Consider the following 26,646-nt stretch of genomic DNA (forward strand, 5'->3'; position numbering starts at 1 on the left):
CTCTCTCTCTCTCTCTCTCTCTCTCTCTCTCTCTCTCTCTCTCTCTCGGCTCGAGCTTGCCGCTATCGAGCCCCATCATTGCACGAGCCTATGTGCCGTGGAAAAACTCGCGAAACTTAGGGATGTAGGATCGAAACCTGTTATAAAGTGCACCAAGATTGAGGACGTACGCGTCAGCGAAGTGTTAATATCGCGCGTCGCGTCGCGTCGGGAAAGCATGAAACCGACTGACCGATCGGTGGCCGCTCTCGGTCCATTTGGATCGATGATTAATCACGATTAATCGCGGATATGCAGCGGGGGACGCGAATAAATCGCTAATCATAAATAATGCCATAATCTCGTCTCAGGGCCTTCGCGTAGACGCAGAATGTTTTATCGACAACGCAATTACTGAAACGTCGGTTATCAATTACGAATGTAACGCGACGAGATGCGGCTCTCTCCCTTTCTCTCCGCCTCTCTCTCTCTCTCTCTCTCTCTCTCTCTCTCTCTCGGTTTTTGTCTGTCTTTGTCTCTCCGCTCTCTATCGCGTGTTATGCTCACCTCTAATGACGGTGCCATGCGAGCGACGCCAAGTCCGCCCGCTTTCCTCTCTCTCTCTCTCTCTCTCTATTTTCAGCGGCTGTCCGGTTTAATTACATTCGGACGATGTTTCAATTTGAATACATAGCGGCGGCATTATTTGCACAATGCGATAATTACCATAGAGTGTACCGCCTGGAGTTGAGAATATCAGTAGTCCGAATTTCGACCGGCATTACTGATGCATCGGGTTCATAAAGCCCGTAACGCTCTTCTAACCGCGTTTCCCTCCTCTCTCTCTCTCTCTCTCTCTCTCTCTCTCTCTCCCGACCTGCCACCCTGCCAGCATCCTCCATCTCTATTGTCTCTGAAAACAGCAGTAGTTAAGCTCACGGATAATCTCTACGTAAATCTACTGTACGCCACTGGTGTACACAAATGCGTGAAATAAGCGTTTACGTGTAATAGCCGCCGCACGGAATCATGTTTGAATAAAGCGCCGCGGAGAATAAATCGGCGGAAGACTGGTGCATGCGTAAGAAAAATCGCGATTAATTATGAAACGGTCGCGCCTTCGACGTTTCTCCGACGTCAGCGACTGAAATAATCGGAGCCCATCCAGCCGGTGTAATATAACATTTATCAAAGGCGATTGAATTACACGGTTTCTCTAATAATATAATTCATATCTTTTTTGGGATTTCTGTTCACGGATAACTAAATTTGTTTGTTCTGCCGTCCGGGGCAGATGAGTAAGATTCGATTTCTTCCTCGAGAACGCGTCGCCGCGGGTAATTTCGGGAAGAAGCCGGTAGATAGATTTCAGAGAGAAAAAGGGAAGAGAGAGAAAGCACACTATTCACCGAGGTATCCTCGTGCTTAAGAATAGAAGCCTCTTGTTACAAAAGGAGGTAAATTGTTACGTCCTATCGCTCCTTGCTGCAAAAGCCTCGTTACAAACGGAGAAAACAGCGCGTCGCGTGGCCTCAACCGAGAGTGCGAGTGGCAGACGCGTGCGCTCTCGATTAGCTCGAGATTCAGCGTGTCTTTGTGAAGTAACACGCGAGTGTCGCGCTTATTCAAGATGAAATCGCGCCGCTCCGGCCGACGTGTCGCGCGTCGCCCATGCATCGTTGTGTGTGTGTGTGTGTGTGTGTGTGTGTGTATGTGTGTTGTATTGCGCACGTATGCACGCCACCCTCGTTCGAGTCGCTTATTCCTCGACTGGTGCAACCGTGCGGCGAGATTTGCGAGAAGGCGCTATAGAAATAGGGCGCAAACGAAGGACGCTTGTTAGCGAGGCCACCCGCACGGCGCAACGCGCGCGCGGCACGAATCGCGCTCTCCCGGACCGAAGCCCGGCCACTCTCGCCATCGCGATGCCAGGGCGCGAGGATGTTTACTCATTACAGGTAAACACAATCCATCATCCCCTTCCAGAGCGCGCTCGCGCGTCCGACCGGCAAAATACGGCGAATCGCCGCCTCGCTGCGTATTTCGTGGCGCGACGCGCACGAAAATCGCGCAACGCCCTCGAACGCCGAGTCGCTGCGCCGAGGTCCGCGCAGCTCGTTTCCTCGATTTTCTCCCGGCTTTTATTACACGCGCGTTCCTCGTCGCAATAATTATCGACTCGTCGAGACCGACCATGAGAATGAAATTGCGATAATTTGATCGTTCTTTCATTTTTATCTTCTCTCTCCCCCCCCCATCTCTCTCTCTCTCTCGCTCGCTCGCTCGCTCGCTCGCTCTTCTGCGTACGTGGGCGATATGCGACGGTTGTCGACGTGTTAATTTTATTATTTGCACTCGTGCGCGCTTTTATCATGCGCTATTTGACGTTGTTTGCCGGATCGATGAGAAGAAAAAATACGCAAATGGAGTTTCGCGCTCGTGGCTGCGCGGCCAGCGTTGCTATCAATTATTAAAAGTCAGTTAATTGAGACACACCGATCGCGATCGATCAACGGCTGTCACGATCTGGTCCCGAGCGTAATGCAAAAAGAGAGAGAGAGAGAGAGAGAGAGAGAGAGAGAGAGCTCTCGTATTTGCCCTCCGACACGCGGGCGGATGAAAAAGCGAAACGAAAACGAGAACAGCAGCGCGTAAGAATTTAAATTCGCGCAAGTTTCGAGCGCCGTGGTGTTACACCGCTAACACAACGCCCGCGCGCGCTTCGTAATTATTAATACATTTTCACAACGACGAGAGCGGAGGGCTCGTCGAGCCACAAATTACTGCCAGTTGACCAAAATGAATTCCGCGCGCGCAGTAGTAACGTACATCATAAGTCAGACTTGGCGAGTGGAAACAAGCCGCGTAAACTCCGCTGTCGAAATTGTACGCGCGAAATTATACGCCACCAAACGCATCGTGATAAACTGAAAAACCCGACGCGGGCCGCGCGAGCGACGTGCACGCGGAATTTTTTGACGCGCTGAGAAGTTCTCAGTAATTGTAAATCCGCGGCAGAGTACAATCGTAACTGCAATATGCGAGTTACCTTCTCGAGCGGAGTGAGACAAAAAGATAGAAAGAGACAGAGGAAGAGAAAGAAAAAGAGAGAGAAAATGGAGAGAAAAAGAGAGAGGGGGGGGGGAGAGGGAGAAGCGCATGGATAGGCGTCTGGGCGTGTTCCGTTTCCGAGACGATTTTCAGCGGCGTCTCGAGAAACACAAAGCTGTCGCGCATTATCTCCGTCGAGCGCCATACGCGGCAATTTTACGAGGCGTACGCGGTGCGACGACGCTCGTGAAAACGGATCATCGGATTAAAAGCACACGCCACTTCGTCGCGAAACAAGGTCGCGCGCGCGCGCGTCAAATCGAGCGCCTTAAGGAAATTCGCGAAAGATCGCGAGGCCGCGGAAACGGGCGTAAACTACGTTGAACTACGTGCATCTCTCCCGGTGAGTTGCAGATCGCCGGGCGTGAATCCGACGCGAGGCTCGTTCATTGTGCGCGAGCGCGCACGTCGGTAGTCGCTGTTGTTCTGTACGCCACATCGCATCCTGGCCCCACAGTCCGCAAACACAAATCTGTCAAGTTCTAACGAGTTGATCGCGGAATTTCACGGGTACTTAGATACGAAGTCCCGTCTCCGAAGAGAGGCTCGCCGCGTGAGGGATAAATATCGCAAAGCGATCTCGTAATCCGACGGGCCGAGCGAGAAGTCACGAAATTTCTAATCCAATCAGCCGATTCCCCCCGATAGAAAATACACGAGAATGTCTGTGAGAGTGTCTGTGAAGTTAGCACGACGTTTTAAAAATTATTAAAAAATAATGTTAGTTGCAGTAGCATTTTTCATACTTCTACAGTTCCTGATAAAAATAAAGAAAGAATTCCGTATTCTTAATACTAAAAAGTCGGAGTTGAAAAAATATCGTGCTGACTTCACGTTCCAGTCTCCTCTAAAGTACAAGAAGCCGGTGAATAATACGCTTTTTGACGAGGGTTCCCGTTAGTTCTAGGCTAGTTCTATAACAATGGAGCATTTCAGAACAAAATTCCAACAATTAACAATTCTGTACAATTTTAAATATTCACCGCCGGCACGACACTCGCGGAAAACATGTCGTGCTGTCGACTTACTACACTTCTGACGGTAGTTCTAGCTTGTTCTACTCGAGTTCCATACGATTGCAACCATTTGCAGTTATTGTTCCGCCGTATAACTATTTTTAAATTAATTTTAACCTTTGGCGCCAGCACGACGCTCGCCGAAAATGTGTCGTGCCGTCGACTTACTGCACTTCTGACGGTAGTTCTGGCTTGTTCTATTCAATGACACAATGACTGCAAATGGTTGAATTGTATGAAACTCGAGTAGAACAACAAGCTAGAACTACCGTCAGAAGTGCAGTAAGTCGACGACACGACATGTTTTCCGCGAGTGTCGTGCTGGAACGCTGGAAGTTGGCACATTTTTTTCAATTTCGATTTTTTGGCATTAAAAATACGAAACTTTTTTTCATTTTGATCAGGAACTGCAGAAACTATGAAAAATGTCACTGGAACTAACATTGTCTCTTAATAATTTTTAAAACGTCGTGCTAACTTCACACAGACACAGAATATGAGCGGGGCAAATGTTTGTCAAAACGTTGGACGACAACCTCGGCTAGACGCGCGTGCACTGATAGAAAAATATAGTTGAATTAACTATAAACTCACTATATTTTATAGTTCATCTTGGCGTCAACCATAGTTTTATAGTTCGTGGAACCTGCAAAATATAGTAGAATAAACACAAATACATAGTCAATGATTGTCTTAAATAATTGTTCAGTTACTTTTACTTTTACACATATATGGTAATTTCTCATTCACATTCAAATATAGTGAGATTTAATATTCATATAGTTACATCTGTCATCATTTAGCAAATATTCGGCTAATATCGACTATATAAAAGAGTTACTTCACCTACCATTTTACATTTGTGTCCATACAATAATTTTAGTTTAACTTACTATAATTCTTAGTAAAAATATGATATGGTTGGTTATACTATGCCTATATCGTAATTATTACCGATATTACGGTAACACTTACTATAAATACAATATTTCGGACTATAATTTAGTTACCATATCATTATAGTTCCAAATATCATATATACTTTTCTCTCAGTGTGTATTTCTCTTGTCCCGCGCGCGCGCGCGCGCGCGTCTTCACGCGAGACTCGAAAGCGCGTTTAAGCGCTAAAATCTGATACGGACGCGCGGAAGCCGCGGGATCCCGGGAGCCATCGCACGTCATAAGGACATCCTATTTTTCCTGTCGCGTCCCACCTGGGCATTCCAGTGTCATTGGCGGCAGCTCGGGATACAAAGCTGTCGTTGCGCAGCCGAGCTCACTTGGGATTTTATGACACGCACATACGGAATCTCCCTGTCGGCGCATATCGCTCTTCCCGCGCAGTCCCAACGCAGTCGTCGTCGCCGTCGCCCGTAGAAATGCTTCTACATTTCGACGGAGGATTCCGACGCGACGCGCGGTCTCTCTTTCGCAGTCAAAGCGCTTCGTCAAGCGTGTCTCGTTAAGATTGAATTTCAATCAGATCCCTCGGAAAGACGACCGCTGAATAGAAAGCGGGCGCTTTGATTCACGCGCGCGCTCCTCTTTCGCGTGCCGGCGCTGAGACGCCTTTGTGTTTAAACGATCGCGGTCTCGCGACCCCGCGTCCCCGGATATATCTCGACTCGGTCCGCTATCTCTCTTCCGCTTTCCGCGCGCTTCGTGCCGAGCCGAGCTGGCCGCACGCGCACGTCTTGCTGCGGCCGAGTCAGCCTCGCGCGCGCGTCTTTGCTCCGCGCGACTTTCCCGCCGCGGAATCGACGATTCCGCTTCTCGAAGGAAGGCTTCTCGTCGGCGTGAATTCGCGCTATCCGCCGAATATGCTTCGTTTTCTCTGTTTCTTTTCTTTCTCCTTCGGAAAAGGAACAAGGGCTCGCTGGAGTGAAATCTGCGCTTGTCCCGTTTACAGCCGTGCTTCACAAGCGTGAATTCAAAGAGAAAGAGCCAATCCGCCGATTCCCTGATGAGCCTACTTTTATATCGGTCATCATTTCCCCCTATCTAGTAGTTACTGTTTTATTACATGAGAAAAAGCGGCCCATAAAGCGGCACACTAGACGTTCAAGCGACATTGAAGCCGCGACTCTATCGAGCGGCTAACAACGGTAATGACGAAAAACGGCTGTCGCGGCGGGAGAAGTACTCGCGCGTCACCTCGTTCTCTTTTATTCCGAGCGGCGCGGGCGGGCGGACAAACGGCGCTTTGACACAACGGCGTTCTGCTGCCTGCCTCGCCGATGCGAGCGAAACGCGAACGCGCTCGTATAGATCCCCGCGGAGGTCCCGGCGAAATTAAATACGATACTAAATGGGACAATAATTCGTGAGTTAACTCTGAGCTCGCGCGCGAGCGCGAGCGGCGAACATGTATCTCTCCGTGTGTGCAGCGCGGCGGAGCATTCCGCTCGCGTGCGAAAAGCCTCGTAACTTAGCGCGTGTGCGCGCGCGGCGCGCAGCCTCCCCAGCGCGCACCGAGAAAGAGAGAGAGAGAGAGAGAGAGAGAGAGAGAGGTGAGAAACACTTCATCACGGATATCCTCGTTACCCCCATGGTCGAAAGTCCGCGCCCCCGCCAGGCCATTACGGATCTTTACGACACCCCGCGGAGCGGACGAGCGGGCGAGCGAGCGAGCGAGCGAGTTTGCGATATTCTCGCTCGCCCGCGCGGCGGACTAATTGAAACCGCGCTTCTATTTTTCTCCCGCGCCGGACGACCCTCGCGAAACAACAAACGAGGATACACGACTGCGAGATTGCGAGAGGCTGCGCCTCGGAAAGAGACGAAGGAGGACGAGGAGGAGGTGAGGAGATGAGGAAGAAGAAAAAAGAATCGCGACGCATACTGTCCTTCGTTAAGCTTGAAACTCGCGCTCGGTTTCACCAACGATGACAAACGTTTCATTGCTTGAATAGCTCTTGTTTCCTCGCTCGCTCCGTCCTCTCCCCCCCTCTCTCTCTCTCTCTCTTTCGTAACGGAAGAACGTGCACTTTCGGTGCACGATTTCACGACTATACAATTTTCCGGACGTAGACAAATCGGAATTGGAAAGAATCGCAGAGAGGCTCCCCGTCCTGCTCCCCCCCCTGCCTGCTCTTCCTCGTTCCCCCATTCTTTTCTTCTCTTTCGCCGGGAGACGAAACGCTCCCGCTCGGATCTTCGCGCTCACGTCGCTCGTAGACGACGAATTACAGCTCTTTGTTTCATCTCGAAATACACTCCTCGGCTCCTTTTTCGGCCAATACCGTACAGATAACGTAATGAACTCCCCTCCTCTCCCACGCGTGCTGTACGGGCAAGTTATACGTTATCGCTGAAACTGGTCGTTAGATTAGATTTGTGCGGGTGTGTACAGCTAACCCCCGGCGCGTTATCCGTGGCTGCGAGCGTAGAATTCAATTTGGGGATATAACGCGCTACATACCAAACGGGGGGGATACGTCTTCGCGCGTTCGCGCTCCTCGCCTCCCCGCGAACCGCCGAGTAATTTCAACTTTTCGCGTGTAAATTTCCAGCGGGAGTCGCGGGGCGTATCCTGTCTTTCTTCTCGTCGTTGGTGATGCTTTCTTCTTTTTTCTTCGTTTTTTCACTGGTCACACGGCTCGCTCGAGTACATTTTCCGCGGGAGACTCTGGGCGCGACCGACGCGATTCCGAGCGCGAAATGACGGGAAATCATTTGCCCCGGGATTTTCGGCTCGTGCATTTTTATCGTCGCCGTCCGCGCTATTCGCCCGACTGCTCGCGTCGTTCCCCCTTAAAAACGCGGATCTATTTCTCCCGATGGTCCCATAACCTCGTACAAGAAAAGCGCCCTTATCCATCGGTTATGACGTGAATCCCCGGGTATCCGGATTCCTTCTTAGGTTCGGCGCCATTCTCCGAGGGTGCCAAATGTAGCGTAACTTACAAGGGATATCGCGAGGCATCCAATTTTTCCGCTCTCGCGATTCCCGAGGTCGGGATTATCCGCGAATGCCGCGGGAATACCGTATTATCGCGATCTACAAAGGTAACCCGATACCTCGTAATGTTATTTGTTACCATGTTTCACCGCGATCTCCCCACCCCTTTCTCTCTTTTTTCGATTTCTAGTGAAGAACGGGTAATTCGTTGGTGAGATTAAAATGTATGTAGCGCGTGCTCTCACGTAAAGAGGAGGGAAAAGGAGAAAAACACGAGGGCATTTTGTTTGTTTTATGTAATGTTAACGTCGGACGTCGCAGCGTAATCGGACGACCCGTAAACAAGGAATGTTTCACGAGAGGCAAGAAAGATGCTCGCAGAAACCGCAATTAGCTTCGCGAAACTTTCATTTTTATTTCCGCGAGACGCGGAAACACAGGTATTTTGCGATGCTCTTAGCCGCCTGGCAGAAGTTTTTTTCTTTAAAGATATAATTACGCTCGGGGAAACTAAATTAGATTGTACATCTCGCTTCGCATCTTCTGGTAGTCTCGCAAGTTTTAAGACATTTTTCTCGCGTTTTATTGTGGTATCGGCCGCGCGCAAAGGGGTTCACAGACGGAATTCTACAGATCAATAAGCTCCATTATATCGCGTGCTCCTCTTGGCAACTTTAAATAGCGGAGGATTCTATTCTCCAGAGCTTTATACTAATTTTTGTAGATTAACCAAAGTCGTTGTTACTTCGAATTGAAAATTTGAAATTTCGAATTTGAAATTTAATCATTGGATAATAATTTACTCGGTCATATCGGAAATTGTTGAGAGTTATCCATGTTCATATAAATATAATACAAGCTTGGCATATCAATATACATTGTAAGTATAGGTTAAGATCAAAATTTTATTGACCAAAAAAATGTGTATTTTAAGTTATTAGAATAACACGATATTTTATTTCACATATGCTTAAATAATAGATGCATTTTTCCCGTATCCATCTTTATAACTTAGATTATCATCTCTGCGGTGTTAAAAATTAATTGTTATCCGTACAACTTCGTGGCAAAAATTCGATTGATTTTTAAAGATATCGAGACCAGAGAAAAACCCTCATTATTGTCTTTTTAGAATCATATTTCGCATTTATTGAAAACGAAAAACAAATGCTTTACAATCTCATCGATTTAATCTTCTCGGATGCGCATCAGTTTTCATCATAGATGAATTATCACTTAAATTGGAGGCAGTCGGTATTTCCCGTCGCGACAAACAGGCCTGCAAAATCGGCCCTTCAGTCCAGGTAAAGCCGATTACAACAGGTTCCTCGAAAGCGCGGTTGTCTCAGCTTGACAATGGTTTTTATTTCACGTCGCTGTGACGTCTAGGGCCAAAGTGCCTCTTGCACGTGCATGCAAGCAGGTCCCGAATTCCACGATCGCGTAACGCGCTGACATTGTACCTCGGGAATGCGGACCTGCCCCCACTATGTTACGCGGCCGCACGGCCGCGTGCCCGCGCGGTCATTGACACGCGCGTGCGCGGCGCCCTTACGGAGCACGTGGTCGTGCGTCTCGCTCGCACATGCAGCGTGAGGTAGGTTACGTTAGGTTAGGCGTCGCTCGCTCGCTCGCTTGGAACTTTGAAGAGCCGTAACTCGTGAACGGATCGACATGGAGACGTGAAGCAAAAAGCGTTCTCCCCCGCGCGCATCCACGCACGCAGCAATGTAATTTGTTTAATCGTTGAGCTGAACATTCGAAGAACAATAATCGCCGAACTTGGCGACAAAACGTTCGACTCGGCGGCGCAGGCTGGCCACGCGACGCCGCTCTCTTGGCTCGCGTGACTTTCTCATTTCGCGTGTTTTTTATCGTAACGACAACGGAATTGATGCCGATGTAGATTGATGTGAATCGGAGGATAATAATCGGCGATGACGCGAGATAAAACGCGAGGGAGAGATACCTCGGGGAACGATTAGACCGCGCAGTTCGAGTTTACCGAGACTTTTCCGTTCAATTAGCTGCGTCTTTAGGTGGCGCGTTTTCTTCGCTCCACGTGCGCTTTGCACGAGAATTTCGCTCGTAGCTCGATGTAGCCGCGGAACGGAAATTATAGGGGGATTCGTCGTTTGTCGTCAACATGGGGCAAAACTCGATCGCGAGGGCTTTTGATTCTTCGCGTGACGGCGGCGCGGGTGGCGACGAAGTCCGATGCGCTCCCCCACTTGACGGTATATTTGACTTTCATTCACTTCGCGCTCGCCTTCGCCAGCCGCTCAGCCGTCCTACGCATGCCTATCTCTTCAATTTCCGCGGCGAAGACAAGTCGCGACTCCCGCCCCGCGGGGGCGGCAAATGCCTTCGGCGGTGTATAGGGAGCGACGAGAAGACTGGCAGGTAGAATTCTACGCGTCGTGCGCGCGCGGGCGGCCGGAGACGCGGCACGGAATGTGATGCGTTTGATCGAATGCGACGCCTCGCGGGGTTTAAGGGATCGGGATGACAGGAAATGGGGATGAGCGGCGGAGAGTGGCGGGCGACGCAGCGGGGCGACGGGATCGCAGGGATAAGGGTTGATCGGCGCGAATGTGCTGAACGCGCGAAGGAGCCTCTTCTCTCATTCGATATCCGTGGCTGATTTCGAGGTACCCATCCTCCGAGTGCCGCCCCTCCTCCCCTCAACAATGGAGTCTCTTTGTCGAGCGGGAAAGAGGATATCGCTGTTGAACGTCAATCGACTGGAAACGATCGATGCGTTTACCGGCTTAAGCGATTTCCCACTTTGTTCGGCCATCGCACGGCGCCGCGCCGCGCCGCGCCGCGCCGCGCGATTTATATTCGCGGCCGCGCGTTCTCGCGATATTAATACGACTGTAACGATATTGCTATGATTTACTTTGCTTCCGTGCGCGCGAGCGGTTTAAATACGCGCATTCGTAGGCGAACTCGTTCCTCGCGATCGGCCGGATGCGCAGCGCGGCAAACGTTGACGTGATATTTAAATACGTTTTGAATACTGTGCGTGATTTCTCTAAACGCGATTCGGATACATGGACGACCCTCGACGCGAGCGTGTTGGAGGTCTCTTTTTTTGGCTCGCAGATCACGTCACGTCGGCGGGTGAGCGACGAGAGAGTGCTCTTGACATACTGGTAATCGCATTAAAGTGGAGAGCAATAATACATTGTCGAGAGAGAGAGAGAGAGAGAGTGGAAAGGAATTATGTTAATTAAAGTCAAATTTTATCGACGTCGCGATTAAACGCCGCGGCACTCGAAACGAGGATCAGAAGTGACTGTTGCGAGAGAGAGAGAGAGAGAGAGAGAGAGAGAGAGAGAGAGAGAGAGAGAGAGAGAGAGAGAGAGAGAGAAGGCGGGAATGGGGGGGAGCAAGAGAGCGAGAAAGGATCACGCGAGGCCGATTATTGCCGGAAGAATTGAATTACGCGCGATGTAATAATGACGATCCGCGGACGGAATTCTCTTTGCGACGGCGGTCGTCGCGTTATTATCACCGGATTTATCGCCAGACGACGCGAAGAAATTAAAAGCGCGGAGTGCACGGTTTGGAGAATTCGCCGGTCTTGCTCTCCGAAAATTGAACGCGCGTACTAATGCGAAACGAGAGGAATGCAAATAGCGTCGATTCAGTCTGGACGTTCGTCAGGAGTGCCACTTACGCGATCTCTCTCTCTCTCTCTTTCTCTCTCTCTCTCTCTCTCTCTCTCTCTCTCTCTCCCTACCTCCCTCTCTTTATCTTTCTCTCCTTCGTCGGTCGAAAGCTCATCCGACGCACAATTAAGGTGCGGCGGGGAATGTTCGTTTGGTGGCAACACGAGAGAGGCGCATCTTGCGTTGATAAATTATTATTTCCGCGAAGGCACACAAGCTCTCCACGCCATTTTCCCGTCCTTCCCACATCGCAATCGCATTTTTCTCTCTGTCCGCTCTCTTTCGAGGTGCCACTAATTTTCGATAGCACAGTTGTAAAATTATTACGACACTGCGGGACGCAGCAACGCGCGATGCACAACATACACAGCTCGAATAAAGATACACCATTTCTCCGATGCATCATTTTTCCGAGGAATTTTGAAACAACGTTTACTCACCAGCGGTCCGGGTAATTTAATAAATCAACAAACTGGCGAGTGACCACGAGAGACAACTCTCTCTCTCTCTCCCTCTCTCTCTCCCTTTCTCTCTCTCTCTCTCTCTCTCTTTCTCTTTCTCTGAAGTTTCTGTTTGCGCGAATATTACACGGAACGTGTGCTCTCGCGACTTTTATTTGATAATAATTATTATCTCGCCGAAAGTGGAAGAGAAAGAGAATTGTTTCGATCGTTAGCGGCTTACTTGAAAATAGCTTGTAATTGAAACAACAAGCGCCTCAATATTTAATCAGGGGTCGGCGTTGAAGTTATATCTCCAGTCGTAAACATTTATAATCCCTTCCGGCGATATTAAATCTTCATCGTTCATCCGTCTTAATTAGATACTATGTACCTTTATGAATTTATGGTCAGACAGCCGGGACGACGACCGTTAGATCTCATTCAACATGTCTCTTTTATTATTTTATGGCCCGCTCTCGCGTGCTCTCTCTCTCTCTCTCTCTCTCTCTCTCTCTCTCTCTCTTTCTCTATCTATCTATCTCTATTTGTCTCCCATGTCGGATTCTTGATTATGCTCCGCATGTCATAGTCTCATCCGATAATTTATCGCTCGTTACATAACGGAGAGCAAATAATACAATCTTCTCGTTCTCAAAATTCGCAAGACGACGTTCACGTCACACTTCATTCATTGTAACATTCATTCAACATACGTGAGACGTTTCGCGAGTACGATTCGTCACAAGCAGATCGCGAGAAGAACAGATAGAGAGAAAGAGACCATTTCGGAGATCGCACGACGACGACTCCATGGCTCTTTGACGTAGTTTCTCCCCTTCTTGGCTTATCATTGTTCCGTAGAACTACGTTCACCCCATCACTCCGTTTCCTCGAGCACTCCTCGCGTTAAGCCCGCATCTGTTATCTTTATATCCGGCGCAGCTCTCGCGCGGAACTTTGCATCTTGCTGCGTTGTGCGACGCGAACGTGCATAATCCGAAATGAAAACTGATTACGAAGGAATCTCCTCGATGAGACGGGACGTTGTTTCGGCACGGCAGTATACATCGCGGTAGGACGATGAAGAATCACGCTCGTCGCGGCTTGCAGCTGTTGGCCGATACGTTTTAAAAGCGCACAATCGACAGATAATAATCGTAGTAACAGCCGTTATCGAGTGAAGCGCTTGTTGTTGTCGGCACGATATGTGTATGTGTGTGTGTGTGTGTGCGTGTGTGTGTAAATCGCGCCAACTGCAAACAAATGCATGGCTCAGGACCACAACGCGCTACAATAGAATTCCCCGCGAAAGAAACAGCTCGTATCCGACGCGGGAAAAGTCAATGACGGCGGGCACGTCGTTCGATGTGTGCGGTCGAAACTGATCCGCTTGTTTGCGAGTCAAACACGTCGCGCGGATGAGACGGAGTCGCGGCATAACGCGCATTATAAATGTCGAATAAATGAATGCGCGATCACAGAGGGACCGAAGGAGAATACGTTAATAAATAGAAGCCGCACGAGCTCTCTCTCTCGTGAATATCCGAGGACAGAAGAGTGCATGCGAGCACTTTTATTTACCGTATTCATAAACCGTGCTTCTCCCGTGATTCTCTCTCCGCGCGCGCGCGTGTGTGTGTGTGTGTGTGTATTGCGCGCGCGCGCGCGCGTGAGTTGGTGCATTAACCAGGTCGGAAGTCGCAATCCCGCGCTCCTGGAATTCATTTTGCGGCGAGCTACGGGCGAGTGTGCACCTCGTGGGCGTTTAGTCTGCAAACATTCTCCGCCCTAATCGCATTAGCGTATTTTCCTGACGTATCTTCCGGTACATATCGGTCCCGTGTAATCATCATCCGGCCGGGTTGCGGCCCGCGTACGAAAGACGCGATTTCATCGCGCGCGCGCGCGCGCGCGCGCGCGAACCCGACTTTATATTAACGGAGCGCTCGCGGCTGATAAACGAATTTATCATTGCGAGAATAAATCATTATGGTGAGGTATGTCCGCGCACTTGTGTGTGTACGCGTTATTATTACGGGGGATGAATTTATCGTCGAGCGATATCGCGGGGCGCATCTTTCATCTCGTTGCGGTCAGCGGCGCAGCGAATTTTTAACAATACAACGATACGTTTCGCTGCGTGACTCGACACGGCGCTGACACAATTGGCCCGATGATTAACCCCGACGGCGTTGCGTTGCTGTGCACAGGTGCAAGGAGCCCGGCAGATACTCGAAGGACCTGCCGCCCACCGCGGTGATCATTTGCTTCCACAACGAGGCTTGGTCGGTGCTGCTGCGCACGGTGCACTCGGTGCTGGACAGATCACCGGAGCACCTCATACAGGAGATCATCTTGGTCGACGACTTCTCCGACATGCGTAAGTGCGAGCTCTCAGCCCTCCTCCGCGAGAGAACAGCGGACGTCCCGTTGACTTCGCCTCTCGCGTTGGCGTTGGCGTTCGATCGGTGATTAGCTTCGCGTCAAGATAAAAGAACATACTCGGAGAGTCGCCGAGCGACGAGGAGCAAACGCCGTTGTTTCTTCTCCCCTTCTTCTTCTTCTTATTCTTCTTCTTCTTCTTCTTCTTGTTTTTCTTCCTCCAGCTCTCGCCTCGGTTCGAAGCTCGAGCGCCGCAACGGAGCGGGGAAAAAGGGATTCGGAGGTTCGATACCGTGGCGAGAAATCGTGAAGAACAGTCGGCGCGAGTAATTGACTCATTAGGAGAGAACGAAGCGCGAGTTTTTTCTCGTCCGCGCGAGCGCGCGATCAAAGAGCGTCGAAGGGGGATTATTCCCGCGTTATCATCGTCGTACTTCGCGATTCAAAGTGCCGAACGGAGTGGTTCCATCGTCCACGCGTCCATTCGCCGGCTCATAAATCCTCGCGCCGCGCTCATCGTTCTCGCGATGAAAAATCCACGAGCGGAACGTCGAAGTAGGGCCGCTGCATGATGGGCGGGTGGGAGGGAGGGAGGGAGGGAAGCTCGTAAGCACGGGGCGAGGCAGCAACCGCGAGCCATTATATTCGCGTACTTGGTCGTGCAACCGCGTCTCCCTCTCTCCATTCAGCGCGGTGATTCGTTATCGCGACAGTGTTCCCGTAGTTTCGCGATAGATCGATTAATTGCGATCCATCTCTCCACTGTGTGCGGCGCGCGCGACGTGAATAGAAGAGAAACTCCCCGATGTGCGCGCTACGGGCGCCCAGAAAATTACGAGAGGTCCATACAATCTCCGTGACGGACCGGCTTTAACGTCTCCATTTGTCCTTGTCCGCGCAAAATCGAGAGCGCGGGCGCACCACGACGACGACGACGACGACGACGACGATAGCGCGACGACGGGGCGGGTGTATTATATTCGAAAATGCGGAAACGTCGCGGAAAATAGAAATAGCCAGGCGCGTTTCATAAACGTTTCACGGCCTCTCTATCAAGCGCCGCGCCGGTCGATTTGCCGCGGACAGCCGAAAAATGCGCACGTCGCCGTTACCGGCATTATTTATTCCGCCTTTTGCGTCGATCCATCGGAATAAAACATTTCCTCGCTTAAGGCCATTTTTATACAAGTATATCAAAACGCACAATTTCAGGCGAATGCGAGCGAAACGAATGCGCGCGTGAGGCCGCGCGCGCGCATTGTTCAGATGCGGAAAGGCAATTAGTATCCCCGATACGTGTTTTCGTTTAAATCGACGTGCATACAACGGCCGCTGAATCAAAATCTAAATTACAGATCTGGCAAAAAAGTGCAATAACTGTTACGCGAACAAAAAATATCTATACAGTCGCGGCGGGACCGTACTGGCTCGGCTGATTATTCGCGCGGCTGTTGCGCGCGAGGAACGAGAAAAAAAGAAAATATGTACGCACGCAACGCGTCAATTTGGGCGAATGTAACGAAAGCTCTCGCGTCGCAGAGCCGTGAGTCGGCGAGCTTTCGGACACCGCGTTCGATCCGGCTACTGCGGCCCGACGACGCCGCGCCGGACAGAGCAATCGTAATCGCGCGAAATCCCGCATAATAACGGCGAACGATCGAACGTAAAAATCCCACGAGGTAGGTGAGGACGGCGACGCAGGGAGAGAGAATGTGGGATTAATCCGGATTCGGGAAACCGCGACGTGACAGAAACGGTATAGCCGGGATGGCTGCTGCTTGAGCGATCTCTATTAAAAACTCAAGATAAACCTTCTTCCTGGCCGGAAGTCAAGCCCCGTAAGTATATATATATATATATATATATATATATATATATATGTACAGCCGGTCGCTTTAGCGATCTCCTGGCCAGCCCGCCGCGCCCCTCTTAACGAGCTGCTGATCGCATTATCGCGGAAACGGGATCATAACGCTGCGCGTGTGACTGTGTGGCCGGGTGTGTGGATGTGTGTGTGCGCATGCGCGTCTTCTTCCTTTCGACCGTCATGTCGTTGGAATAGCTCGAAGACGCGAACGTTATAAACGGAGATTCAATATGGATAATCGTCCCTCCTCGTTAGCAAGGCTCTATTATCGAATATTCTTGTCTAATGCGCGACGAGGACGCGGCCGGAACGTCGCGCGTACTTTATCATCTTGCCGGGCCTCCGAAAAACTATATATTTCGCGGCAGCCCCGTCGTCGCCACCGTCGTGTCGCGGCGAATCGCGCGCGCGGCGACTGAGGGCGACGGAGGGATTAACATGAATTCAATAATTAATCAAGCCCGCGCAAGAAAGTTGTAATGAATTTTACAGGGCGGGCTTTAGCCCCGGGCTCGTCTCCGCGGCGAAACGCACGCACGATAATTAGCTTTTATTCGGGGGATTGGAGACGGGGGGATTACGGAGTTAATTATGAGCCGGCGCTCGACGGCGGCGACAGACGGCGGCTCGGCTCTTTGAGCGTTTCCATTATCTGCGCCTCGTAGCGCACTTGGCAAAGTCGTAATGAAATTTGCAATAATGGCCGCGGCTAGTTTATGCATATTTCTCCGCGTTGCGCGAGTGCGCATCCGCACGTTCGTGCCCGCTAGGCGCGTGTGCGCGTGTTTGTGTGTGCCGGTGGAATTCATTAGAAATTAATTCAGGCCGGTATGCGCCCGGAATCCGCGCATATATGCCGTTTGCGTGCGCATTAAATGTCTGACCTCTGACCTCTTACGGTCCATCTCTCCCTCGTTCGAGTACAGTTAACGACGCGACGCGCCGCCTCGTCCGGCGTGCTTCTCCTGCGCTTCGAAGTGATGAGAAACAGAAAGAAAGAAAGAATGAGAAGAAGAGAGAGAGAGAGAGAGAGAGAAAGGGGAGGGAGACAGAAGAGCCAGAGAGATATTTTCTCAATTCGCGACTATACTCGAGCGCGTGCCGATTCTGCGCGTATTTTTCTTGCTTCCGCCCGCTCCTCCTCCTCCTCCTTCTCCTCCTGTGCGGGAGAAAAATTCTTCTCGCGAATCGATGCAGAATTCCAAGTCGGAGATAAAGAACGAACGGGGGGGAGGGGGGAAGGGGGCGGAAGAGCGACGGGAGAGGTCGCGTCCGTACGATAACGACTCCGTGTCGAAGCTCATCATCAGAGACTGACGTGGCCAATCCGAAGGGAGTGGGTGCATAAAATCGAGCCGACGTCTCCATCGTTTCCAAGTAGAGCGTCTCATCCCGTCCCGGGTAATCATTGCGCCTGCACGAAGTGCGCGGGGATCCGTGCCGTGAGAGAATCCCCTTATACTATCCATAGTTAACTGAGCTTACAACAGGGTGGAGGCTTAGAATTAGTGGCTCGGTCCCTCATAAAGCCATCCCCCTAACGGAGAATAAATCACGAATGTCTGCTAATTGCCGGTCGTTCGGCGGCGAGCCGTGACTGCGGGAGGGGTACGCGGCCGTAAATCTAAATCTCGCGTACGATTGCCAGAAATAACACATTGCGTTACCGCGGACGATGCTATAACGTGCGTTTGAAACGGCATTAAAGAGGCCACTCTCTCCCCCCTCTCTCTCTCTCTGTGTATGTGTGTGTGTGTGTGTGTGTTTCTTTTTTTATTTCTCTTCTCTGGTGCTAACGGAAGAGCGCGGTGCCGATACGAAATCGTTGCCTCCCTCTGTGAGATTCGCGATAAAAAGAAGATTGAAAACCGATATGGAAAGGTCCCTCTCTCTCTCTCTCTTTCTCCATCTCTCTCTCTCTCTCTCTCTGTCTTTCTTTCTCTGAAGTTTTCGCGTCGAGTTACTTTTTAATCGTCCGGTAGCGGCGACGGTAACGTTCGTTTTACAAGATGCTAGAAGTATACGCCTTTCCTCCCTGCCCCGCTCGCCGTCGCTTTATTTTTCCTGATAAGTAAACTTCCTCGAGAGGAAAGAGAGAGAGAGAGAGAGAGAGAGAGAGAGAGAGAGGGAGGAAGAGGAGGGGCAGAGAAGAGAGAAGAGCGTGTTTTTCGCACGCGAGCTTTCGTTCTTTTTACATTCGATCGTTACTCGAGAAACTTTAACGACGGATTAAAAGGGAGCCAGTCTTCGGCGCGCGCTTTGTCGTACACATAATCTTTATTGAAAGTACAGGCGCAAGTGACCCCGGTCGGTTGGCCCCGAGTTTTCTTGCCCAAGGAATTCGCTTCCCTCCTGGCCCAGGTCGTCCGCGATAAAATGTTGATAACCCGGATAAATACGGGCGATAAGGTTGTTACGCGGGTAATATGCCTGTTCCTACGTGGCGTACAATTAAATTGATTGCGGTTGGCGAATGAATCTGGGAGGGGTGATTGTTGTTGGCCGCGACAGCTTGCGAATGACATCGTAAATAAACCGTAATCCAACGTTAAGGACGTAATCGACGTTGGAGAAACGCGCAGAAACCGGCCGTCCGCCCGTTTATTGCTGCGACACCCTTGCTCTCTTGCGCGGCGCAACGTCGTACATCCAGCCGGCTTGTATTTCCGAATCGACGGCGATTCGATATATCGAGAAAGCGCGCTCGCGCCGGCCCGCGAGAGGGAGTTCCCGCGCAATCGATGCTCGAATAAATAAAGCCCGCTGCTTAAGGACCCGTCAATAATGCACGGCCAACGGGTATCGCGCGAAATTAGCGTGTTACGTTACAACTTACGGGCGACCGCCCGCTATCGGAAACCGATACCTTTCCTCCTTTTTCGCTTGATTTACCTGTTTTTCATTTAAAAACTGTCGCGCGTTTCCGCGCCGGAAAGGAAACAGGCGAGCGTAAAAAAAGGGATGCTTCGAGCGTTAAATTCGGCCGGCCGGTGAAAAAGAGGAAGAGAGTAGAAGGAGAGAGAGAGAGAGAGAGAGAGAGAGAGAGAGAGAGAGAGAGAGAGAGAGAGAGAGAGAGAGAGAGAGAGAGAGAGAGAGAGAGAGAGAGAGAGAGAGAGATATACCGCCGAGATTGAGAGGCCCCGGCGAGTGAAGGGCGAGACGAAGGCGCGCGGCGTGCTCGAGTCGCTCGCGACTTATATTTTCAACATGTTCAAGCCGAATTACACTGAGAGACGCGCGCATTCGTAGTCTGACGACATCAGTCTCGCTACGTGCTGCTACTCCGCGACATAATACAGCTCCGTGTTGGCGCGGAGCGGCCAATAACAGGAGATCGATCGTGTTCCGCAGCTCATCTGAAGCGTCAGTTGGAAGACTACATGATGAATTATCCGAAGGTGAGAATTATCAGGGCGAATAAGCGGGAGGGCCTTATCAGGGCGCGGCTGTTGGGCGCAGCGGCTGCCAAGGCTCCGGTGCTCACGTACTTGGACAGCCATTGCGAGTGCACGGAGGGTTGGCTGGAGCCTCTCCTCGACCGGATCGCTCGCGATCCTACGACGGTAGTTTGTCCGGTGATCGATGTTATAGACGACACAACCCTGGAATACCACTGGCGGGACTCGGGCGGCGTAAATGTCGGCGGATTCGATTGGAATCTCCAGGTAAACGAAATCTTCGCACCCGCGTGCTTGGGGGAGGGCAGGAGGATCGGTCGAAAGAGAACGCGTCCGTTCTCACAATCGGAATGCAATCGTGAGTTTGCAGCGTGACAGCGCGCGCGCGCGCGCGCGCGCCAACATCGCGATTAATTTTTCCGCAGCGGGCGACAGATCCTCATGTGTGCGCACGGATACAGGACGAATCGATCTCGAGGTGGAGATCCCGAATAGCGCCCACGAGTAAAGAAATTCACGTCGCGAGTTTTAGTGTCCTCCCCGTAAAGAATCGGCTGTGAGCTCTGTTGGGCTCGCTCGCTCGCACGTGAGTAGATTCCTGATCGTGTGTTAAACGTTTTGTCGACAAGTTCAATTGGCACGCCGTGCCGGAGAGGGAGAAGAAACGCCACAAGAACCCGGCCGAGCCTGTTTGGTCGCCGACGATGGCAGGCGGCCTCTTTTCGATAGACCGAGTGTTCTTCGAGCGGATCGGCACGTACGACAGCGGCTTCGACATTTGGGGCGGCGAGAATCTCGAGTTGTCGTTCAAGACCTGGATGTGCGGAGGTACGTGCGACTGATGATGATGATAATAATAATAATAATAATAATAATACTATTAATATTAATATTAATAATGTCACAGAGGAAAGAAGAAAAAAAATTGGTTTTTCGGTCGCGATTAGAGAAGCCGGGAGATTCGCGAGTAACCCGACGCAACGTCGGCCGGAAAGATTCCCGCCCATCTCTTATCCTCCCTTCGGCGAGGGAAACAGGATTATTTTATCGCGTGTTATATTTCCACGATTATCTGCCCGCGCATCTCCGCCCGCGTCGATTCTCTCTCATTTTGCCGGGCGAGCGGTGGATATTTTTCTCTCGTCGGCACGACGCTCGTACTTTGCGTTCGCGCGATATTGGCGGCGTGACGTAACGTAACGCCACGGCGGCGGCGACAGCAGCGCGACTGAAAATGTTAATCTAATAACTCGCCCTCGGGCCCTCGCCAGGCACCCTGGAGATCGTGCCGTGCTCGCACGTGGGCCACATCTTCAGGAAACGTTCGCCTTACAAGTGGCGCAGCGGCGTGAACGTGCTCAAGAGGAACAGCATAAGGCTGAGCGAAGTGTGGCTGGACGAGTACGCCAAGTACTACTATCAGAGGATAGGTCACGACAAGGTGAGCACTTGTGCGTCGTGTCGCGTGCATAACCTTCCCTTCTGCCAGCGCGAACAACCCTCGTGTTGTACACACGTCGCGGCCTAGTACGCGCGCGCGCACGAGAGAGAGAGAGAGAGAGAGAGAGAGAGAGAGAGAAAAAAAGAGACATAGAGAGGAAAGAGCGCGAAGGGGGCAATTAAAACTGCGCGTTATCACAGCGAAAAATCAATACGAGACACACCGCGCGCGGTCGCGGCGGAGATGAATTTCGCGCGTGAGACGAATCTCGCAGAATTCGCGAATTTATATCCGCCGCGATCGCGATCGCAATACAAAAATAACATGTTTCCCGGCGACGATTGCGCGCGGCAGCGTGCACGCTCGCGTGAGAGCGAACGAATTTCGGCACGAATATGACCGCGTGGTGGATGGAAAACCTTCGTGGAGCCGGAGGGAGGGAGGGAGGGGGGCAAACCCGAAGATGGAAATATCCGGTGGTGCAGAGGAACGGACAATTAGCGATAATAATTGATACTTATCCGGCGGGATAAAGTTCTTGCCTGTCGAATTATATCGCCTCGTCGAAGCTTCCATTATGTCCCTTCGATCCGAGTCACTCGTAAACATTGGGTATTGGGGGGGCGGGGGGGGGGAAGAGGGGCGGCTCGATAAGAATGAGACGAAGGGTAACGGCGAAGGTGGCCGATGATGGAGAGGATCGTAGACCGGGACTCGTCGTAAAAAAGGGCCATAAACGTGCCAAGTGCTCTTAAGGATCGTACAGGCGCATGTCCTCGCTCTCCCCCTGCCGAGAGAGAAGAGGGGACGTTTTCTTTGGCGCGCGACTCCCTCTATAACGATCCGTCATTTATCCCTGATGCTTGTCCGCCCCCGGACACCCGCCCGCCGAGATCCAATCGACGAGATAAATCGAAGCGTAGAGAATAAATCGCTTCCGTAAGCACGCCGCTGTGTAATGATGAAATCTCTTGAAAACGTCGTCCCCGTGAATAGCTTCATAAAATAATAAGATAAATCGCCGTCTTCCGTCACACACCCACACACACACACACACACACACACACACACACAACACACATGCGCCGCGTCCGCCTCTTCTCTCGCACGCGTGAGTACGCAAAATTCGCAGTAGTAATAGTCACGACTGGCCGGCCCGCGACGGTGCCTCGACGGCGCGCTTGTCGTGGATACCCGATTCCTCGTATCGATCAGCTCGTTTCCTGCGAATGCTAATTTAATATTAAACATCTCCCTGACGAGCGCACCTTGTTTCCTGAATAATGATGAAACTTTATACTCTTACGGTTCCTTCGTCTTAATATCGATCGGCAATCGAGACTCTCTCAAATCTTAGCTGGACTATAATCGCCTTTGCTTCTTCTTCGTAAATTTCTTGATTTTGGAAATCCTGCGTTCTGATAAGTAATAAAATTCGGAAATTTGCAGTTGATCGCACAGTTCGGCTTCTGAGACGCACGATTGTCACGACGACGTATGAATTGTCCTCCTCTTTTCCCCAACAATATATCGGCCCGCGGCGTTTCGCTCAAGAAGGCGTTCCCCTCACGTTTTTTTCTCTTCCTTTATCTCCGCGGCATTATGACTCCGCGATACTGACAGCAGGACGGAACTTTTGCAGGGAAACTACGGCGACGTATCGGAACGAAAGACTCTTAGGAAGAAACTGGGCTGCAAGTCGTTCAAGTGGTACCTGGACAACGTTTACCCGGAACTCTTCATTCCGGGCGAGGCGGTCGCCTCCGGAGAGGTAAGACTACTCCACTCTTCTACCCCTCGAACGCTTTTTTCAGCCGGAGCGCTGACGCCACGGCCGGGAGAAATACCGTCGTGGTCCGGAATCGTGGGAGGGCAGAGCGGAAACGACGAGAGAACGAGCGGTTCCTTTAACGACCTTGCCGCGGCTTTGATCCATCAAGGTGTCGGATTACGGCGTTCGAAGGCTCTTGGCGAAAGACAATGTAGTCGGTTCGATCGGGGAGCAGGGGGAAGTCGAAAAAGCGTCAAATCATTTCACGCCTCTTCTTTCTTCCTCCCTCCTTTCTCATTCCTTTTTTCCTACGTCACTCGAAGGCTCGATCTATCTTTCTCGCGACGATATTTATTTATCGCGCGCGTACCTTTCGGATACCGGGCAACGAGGAAAACGCGTTATTTTTCCATTAACGAGTTCCGTGTCCGATGTGTCGGTCATCAGTTACCCGCACTCGGGATTTTTCGAATTCAGGGCGCTTGATATATGTCGCTTCTAAAACAACGAAACATAATCGTGAAATTCCCTTGTGATTATTACGAGATACATGTTATTCGACGCACACAATCAAAACGTGGCTCGTAAGTAAGAAGGCGCGGGTCACCGCTGACTCACGCGACGCGGACGACGAGTCACGTACAATTCGTCCGGCACGGAACGTATTAATCAGCTCTCGCCGCAGCGAGGTGGTTAAACGCAAAGTAGTTACGGCGAATTAAATTTCGGAGTTACCTATCGCGTTAAAAGAGCTCGGCTTTTATCAGGTAATTACATGTGTATGTATATGTATATATTACATGTGTGTGTGTGTGTGTGTGTGTGTGCGTATGTGTATGCACACAGACACACGCACACATGTATTCCCTCGAATTCGAATCCCCGAGTCGGAGGAAAGCAGTAGCAGTGATCAATGTCGACGAGCCGTCGCGACAGTGGAAACAATGTCGCTTTGATTGCGAAACAATGCGGGCCGCGGTCGGGGCAATCGTGATCGGACCGCGAGGTGGAGGCTTGCTCGACATCCGATCGAAAATCGATGTGATTGGCGCCATGAATTCTTAGGCGCCACGTAACCGACAATACCCGTCCAATTTTGCCGGTGTAAGTTAATTAAAAGGCAAATCCTCTCACAGAGGAACCTGCCCGCCGGCAGTCCGATGATCTTTCCTCGAGTTCACCTCGTTCTCAGAGTCGAAGTTTTGATTCTACATTACTTCTAAAAATTCCGTCCAACTTGAAGCTACAAATGGGCTCTCGCTGTCTTTTTGTCGAGGTTTAGAAAGACGGCTTTTTCAACGAATATTTGATATTTTCAATATTTTTATTTTAATACTTTTTATTTATTTTTTTTTTTAATATGTTTATTTTTAATATTTAATAGTTTTATCGTTTCAATATAGTCCACCCCTGCAAAAATGCAAATGGAGTATAACGGTGAGCAAGATATTAAATAATCTAATAAATATAAATGGGGACAAGTGGGTAAGTGAGACACCAAACTTTTGTTTCTTCGCAATCTCCTTATTACATATTTATTATTAATCGGCCTGGAAAATTTCGATAGAATTTTAAAACAGACAGGGAGAAAAGCGTGACGGGAGAAACCGTAACTCTCGCGCTAAAAATGTGTAATTTCGAGCCGTACGCCTCGCGACTCGAGATAAAATTTTCATCGACGTGCAATCCCCAGCGAGGTCGTCCGCTTTTTACTTTTTTGCTCCGTATCGAACGTGGTAGAAGATATCGATGCGACACGTGTCCGACTGTATTCCAATCTCCCTTAAACGCACTACTAAATGGAGATAAGGCCACTCACGTATGCATACCTCGCAGCGACGTTATTAACCGATTGACCAAACCCTTGGCTCCTCCGCTTCGCGCGTCCTTGCGGAGCGGAAGAATTTTACGACGATGCCGGCTGTCGAAGCCCATATTTCGGACCCCACCAGGGAAGAGTAGAGCGGGACGCTCTGAATGAATGAAGGAGATAAAAAAAAGATAGGGGAAGAGAGAAAAAGAGAGAGAGAGAGAGAGAGAGAGAGAGAGAGAGAGAGAGAACGGTACACTACAGTGTACAATAACAAATGCACGGTTATATATCGGCGCGCACGCGAAATTTCAGGCGGAGGCCGCCGATCCGCCGGGATTTTCCTCCCTCTTTTTTTTTTTCGTTCCGCATAACCCTCGACCCGCGCTGCGAAAAACGAGCGCATAAATATCGGGCGCAGGCGACGAGCGTACGATGTCGACGAGCGACAGAATCGTCAAAGCTACACGCGCGGTACACGCGAGCCATCCGCGAGCCCGTCACGACTGATAGTGCATTAATATCGCTCGGCGCGCGATTCATGGCGGACGATCAATCACGCGGAGATTTATTTCCGTCGTGTTGTTCCTCCCGCACCTTCGTCCAACCGGCCGTCCGTTTCTACGTTGTTCCATCTCGGCGCGACCGTAATTGCGGAACGATGGCCGAATCTTGTCGCGATCATCGATGACGATCTAGTCGCCTTTCACCCGCCGGCCGTTCTATCGCTGGCCGACAGTCTCCGGTTGTTGCGTCCTGACGGATGCAGAAGCGTCGCGACTCGCGACGGAACGGGGGAGAGAAAGCGAGGAAAAGGAGAGAGAGAGAGAGAGAGAGAGAGAGAGCGAGACCGCCCGTGAAATTTCGTCAAGGCGTTCCACTTCGTTGAGTTCGACCGCGATCAGATCGCCGTAGCGCATAATCGATCCCGCTTCCGCTCCGCAGTCACGGAAATTTGTTCGCAATGTTGGCCTTTATTCGCGCGTGATTTATCCGCGGCTTTTCCCAAACGCGCCGGTTCGCGGCGCCGCACGCGGCCGCGCGTTTAATCAATCTTTTATCGGCGCTGCCGTCGCCGCCGCCGCCGCCGCCGCCGATATTGTTGACATGTTTTATTAATCAATTCATTCCGATATCTATATATATATATATATATATAAATATATACATATACATATGTACGCGCGCACGCGCGACTCGTAGCAGCCTGTCAGTTATTTTGCAATTTATTTTCAACGCGTTAGCCACCAACACCATCGCCGCCGCCGACGTCGCCCATTCGCCCGCCCGTCCGCGGTTCCGCTGCATTCGTAATCGCAAAATGATTGCGAACATTGTCGGGAAATAAATCCGCCTTTTCCGGTTTGCATACTCTGCTCCTTCCCTCCCCGCGTCCTCCCACTTTTCCACTCTCCCGGCAACTCTCCACTCACCCGTTCGCCGTGCTTCTACGCGGCTCGTTACGTGTATACACTCGCTCTGTCTCCCTCTGTCTATCTTTCTCTTTACACGCGGCATACCGCTCCGTGACAAAGTCACGGTACGTAGGCACCGGCGGTATTAACGACGCTGCAACACCGACGGATAAATTGCAGCGTCAGGCGACACGAATATTTCATACTTCATCATTCCGCTACCTCTCTCTCTCTCTCTCCCGCGTCCTCCTCGCGCCCAATTTCCTTTTGTTCCTTTAATTTTATCATGAGCCAACAACAGTGCATTAACCCCGTGCGACCGCCCGCCGCCTCCACCGCTGCCGTCGCCGCCACTGCAGCGGCGGTCGCGTTTAACACGCCTGCGAAGAAAGTAAAACACTCCGCACCCTTTTTTTCCTCGTCGCTGCTCTCTCT

General features: G+C 50.9%; 1 protein-coding gene across 4 annotated transcripts in view; it reads left to right on the forward strand.

The window, feature by feature from the left end:
* Pgant9 (polypeptide N-acetylgalactosaminyltransferase 9) overlaps positions 1-26,646 on the forward strand; it is a 265,832-nt gene that overhangs the window by 224,635 nt on the left and 14,551 nt on the right. For all 4 annotated transcript variants that reach the window (XM_025298772.1, XM_011143673.3, XM_025298773.1 and 1 more), the window contains exons 5-9: positions 14,338-14,507; positions 19,728-20,041; positions 20,404-20,602; positions 21,046-21,215; positions 22,858-22,986. In XM_025298772.1, coding sequence (XP_025154557.1) covers positions 14,338-14,507; positions 19,728-20,041; positions 20,404-20,602; positions 21,046-21,215; positions 22,858-22,986 — 982 coding nt within the window. The remainder of the gene's footprint in view (positions 1-14,337; positions 14,508-19,727; positions 20,042-20,403; positions 20,603-21,045; positions 21,216-22,857; positions 22,987-26,646) is intronic.

This window comes from Harpegnathos saltator, unplaced genomic scaffold (assembly GCF_003227715.2).
Source record: "Harpegnathos saltator strain DR-91 unplaced genomic scaffold, Hsal_v8.6 scaffold237, whole genome shotgun sequence".
Classification (NCBI taxonomy): domain Eukaryota; kingdom Metazoa; phylum Arthropoda; class Insecta; order Hymenoptera; family Formicidae; genus Harpegnathos; species Harpegnathos saltator.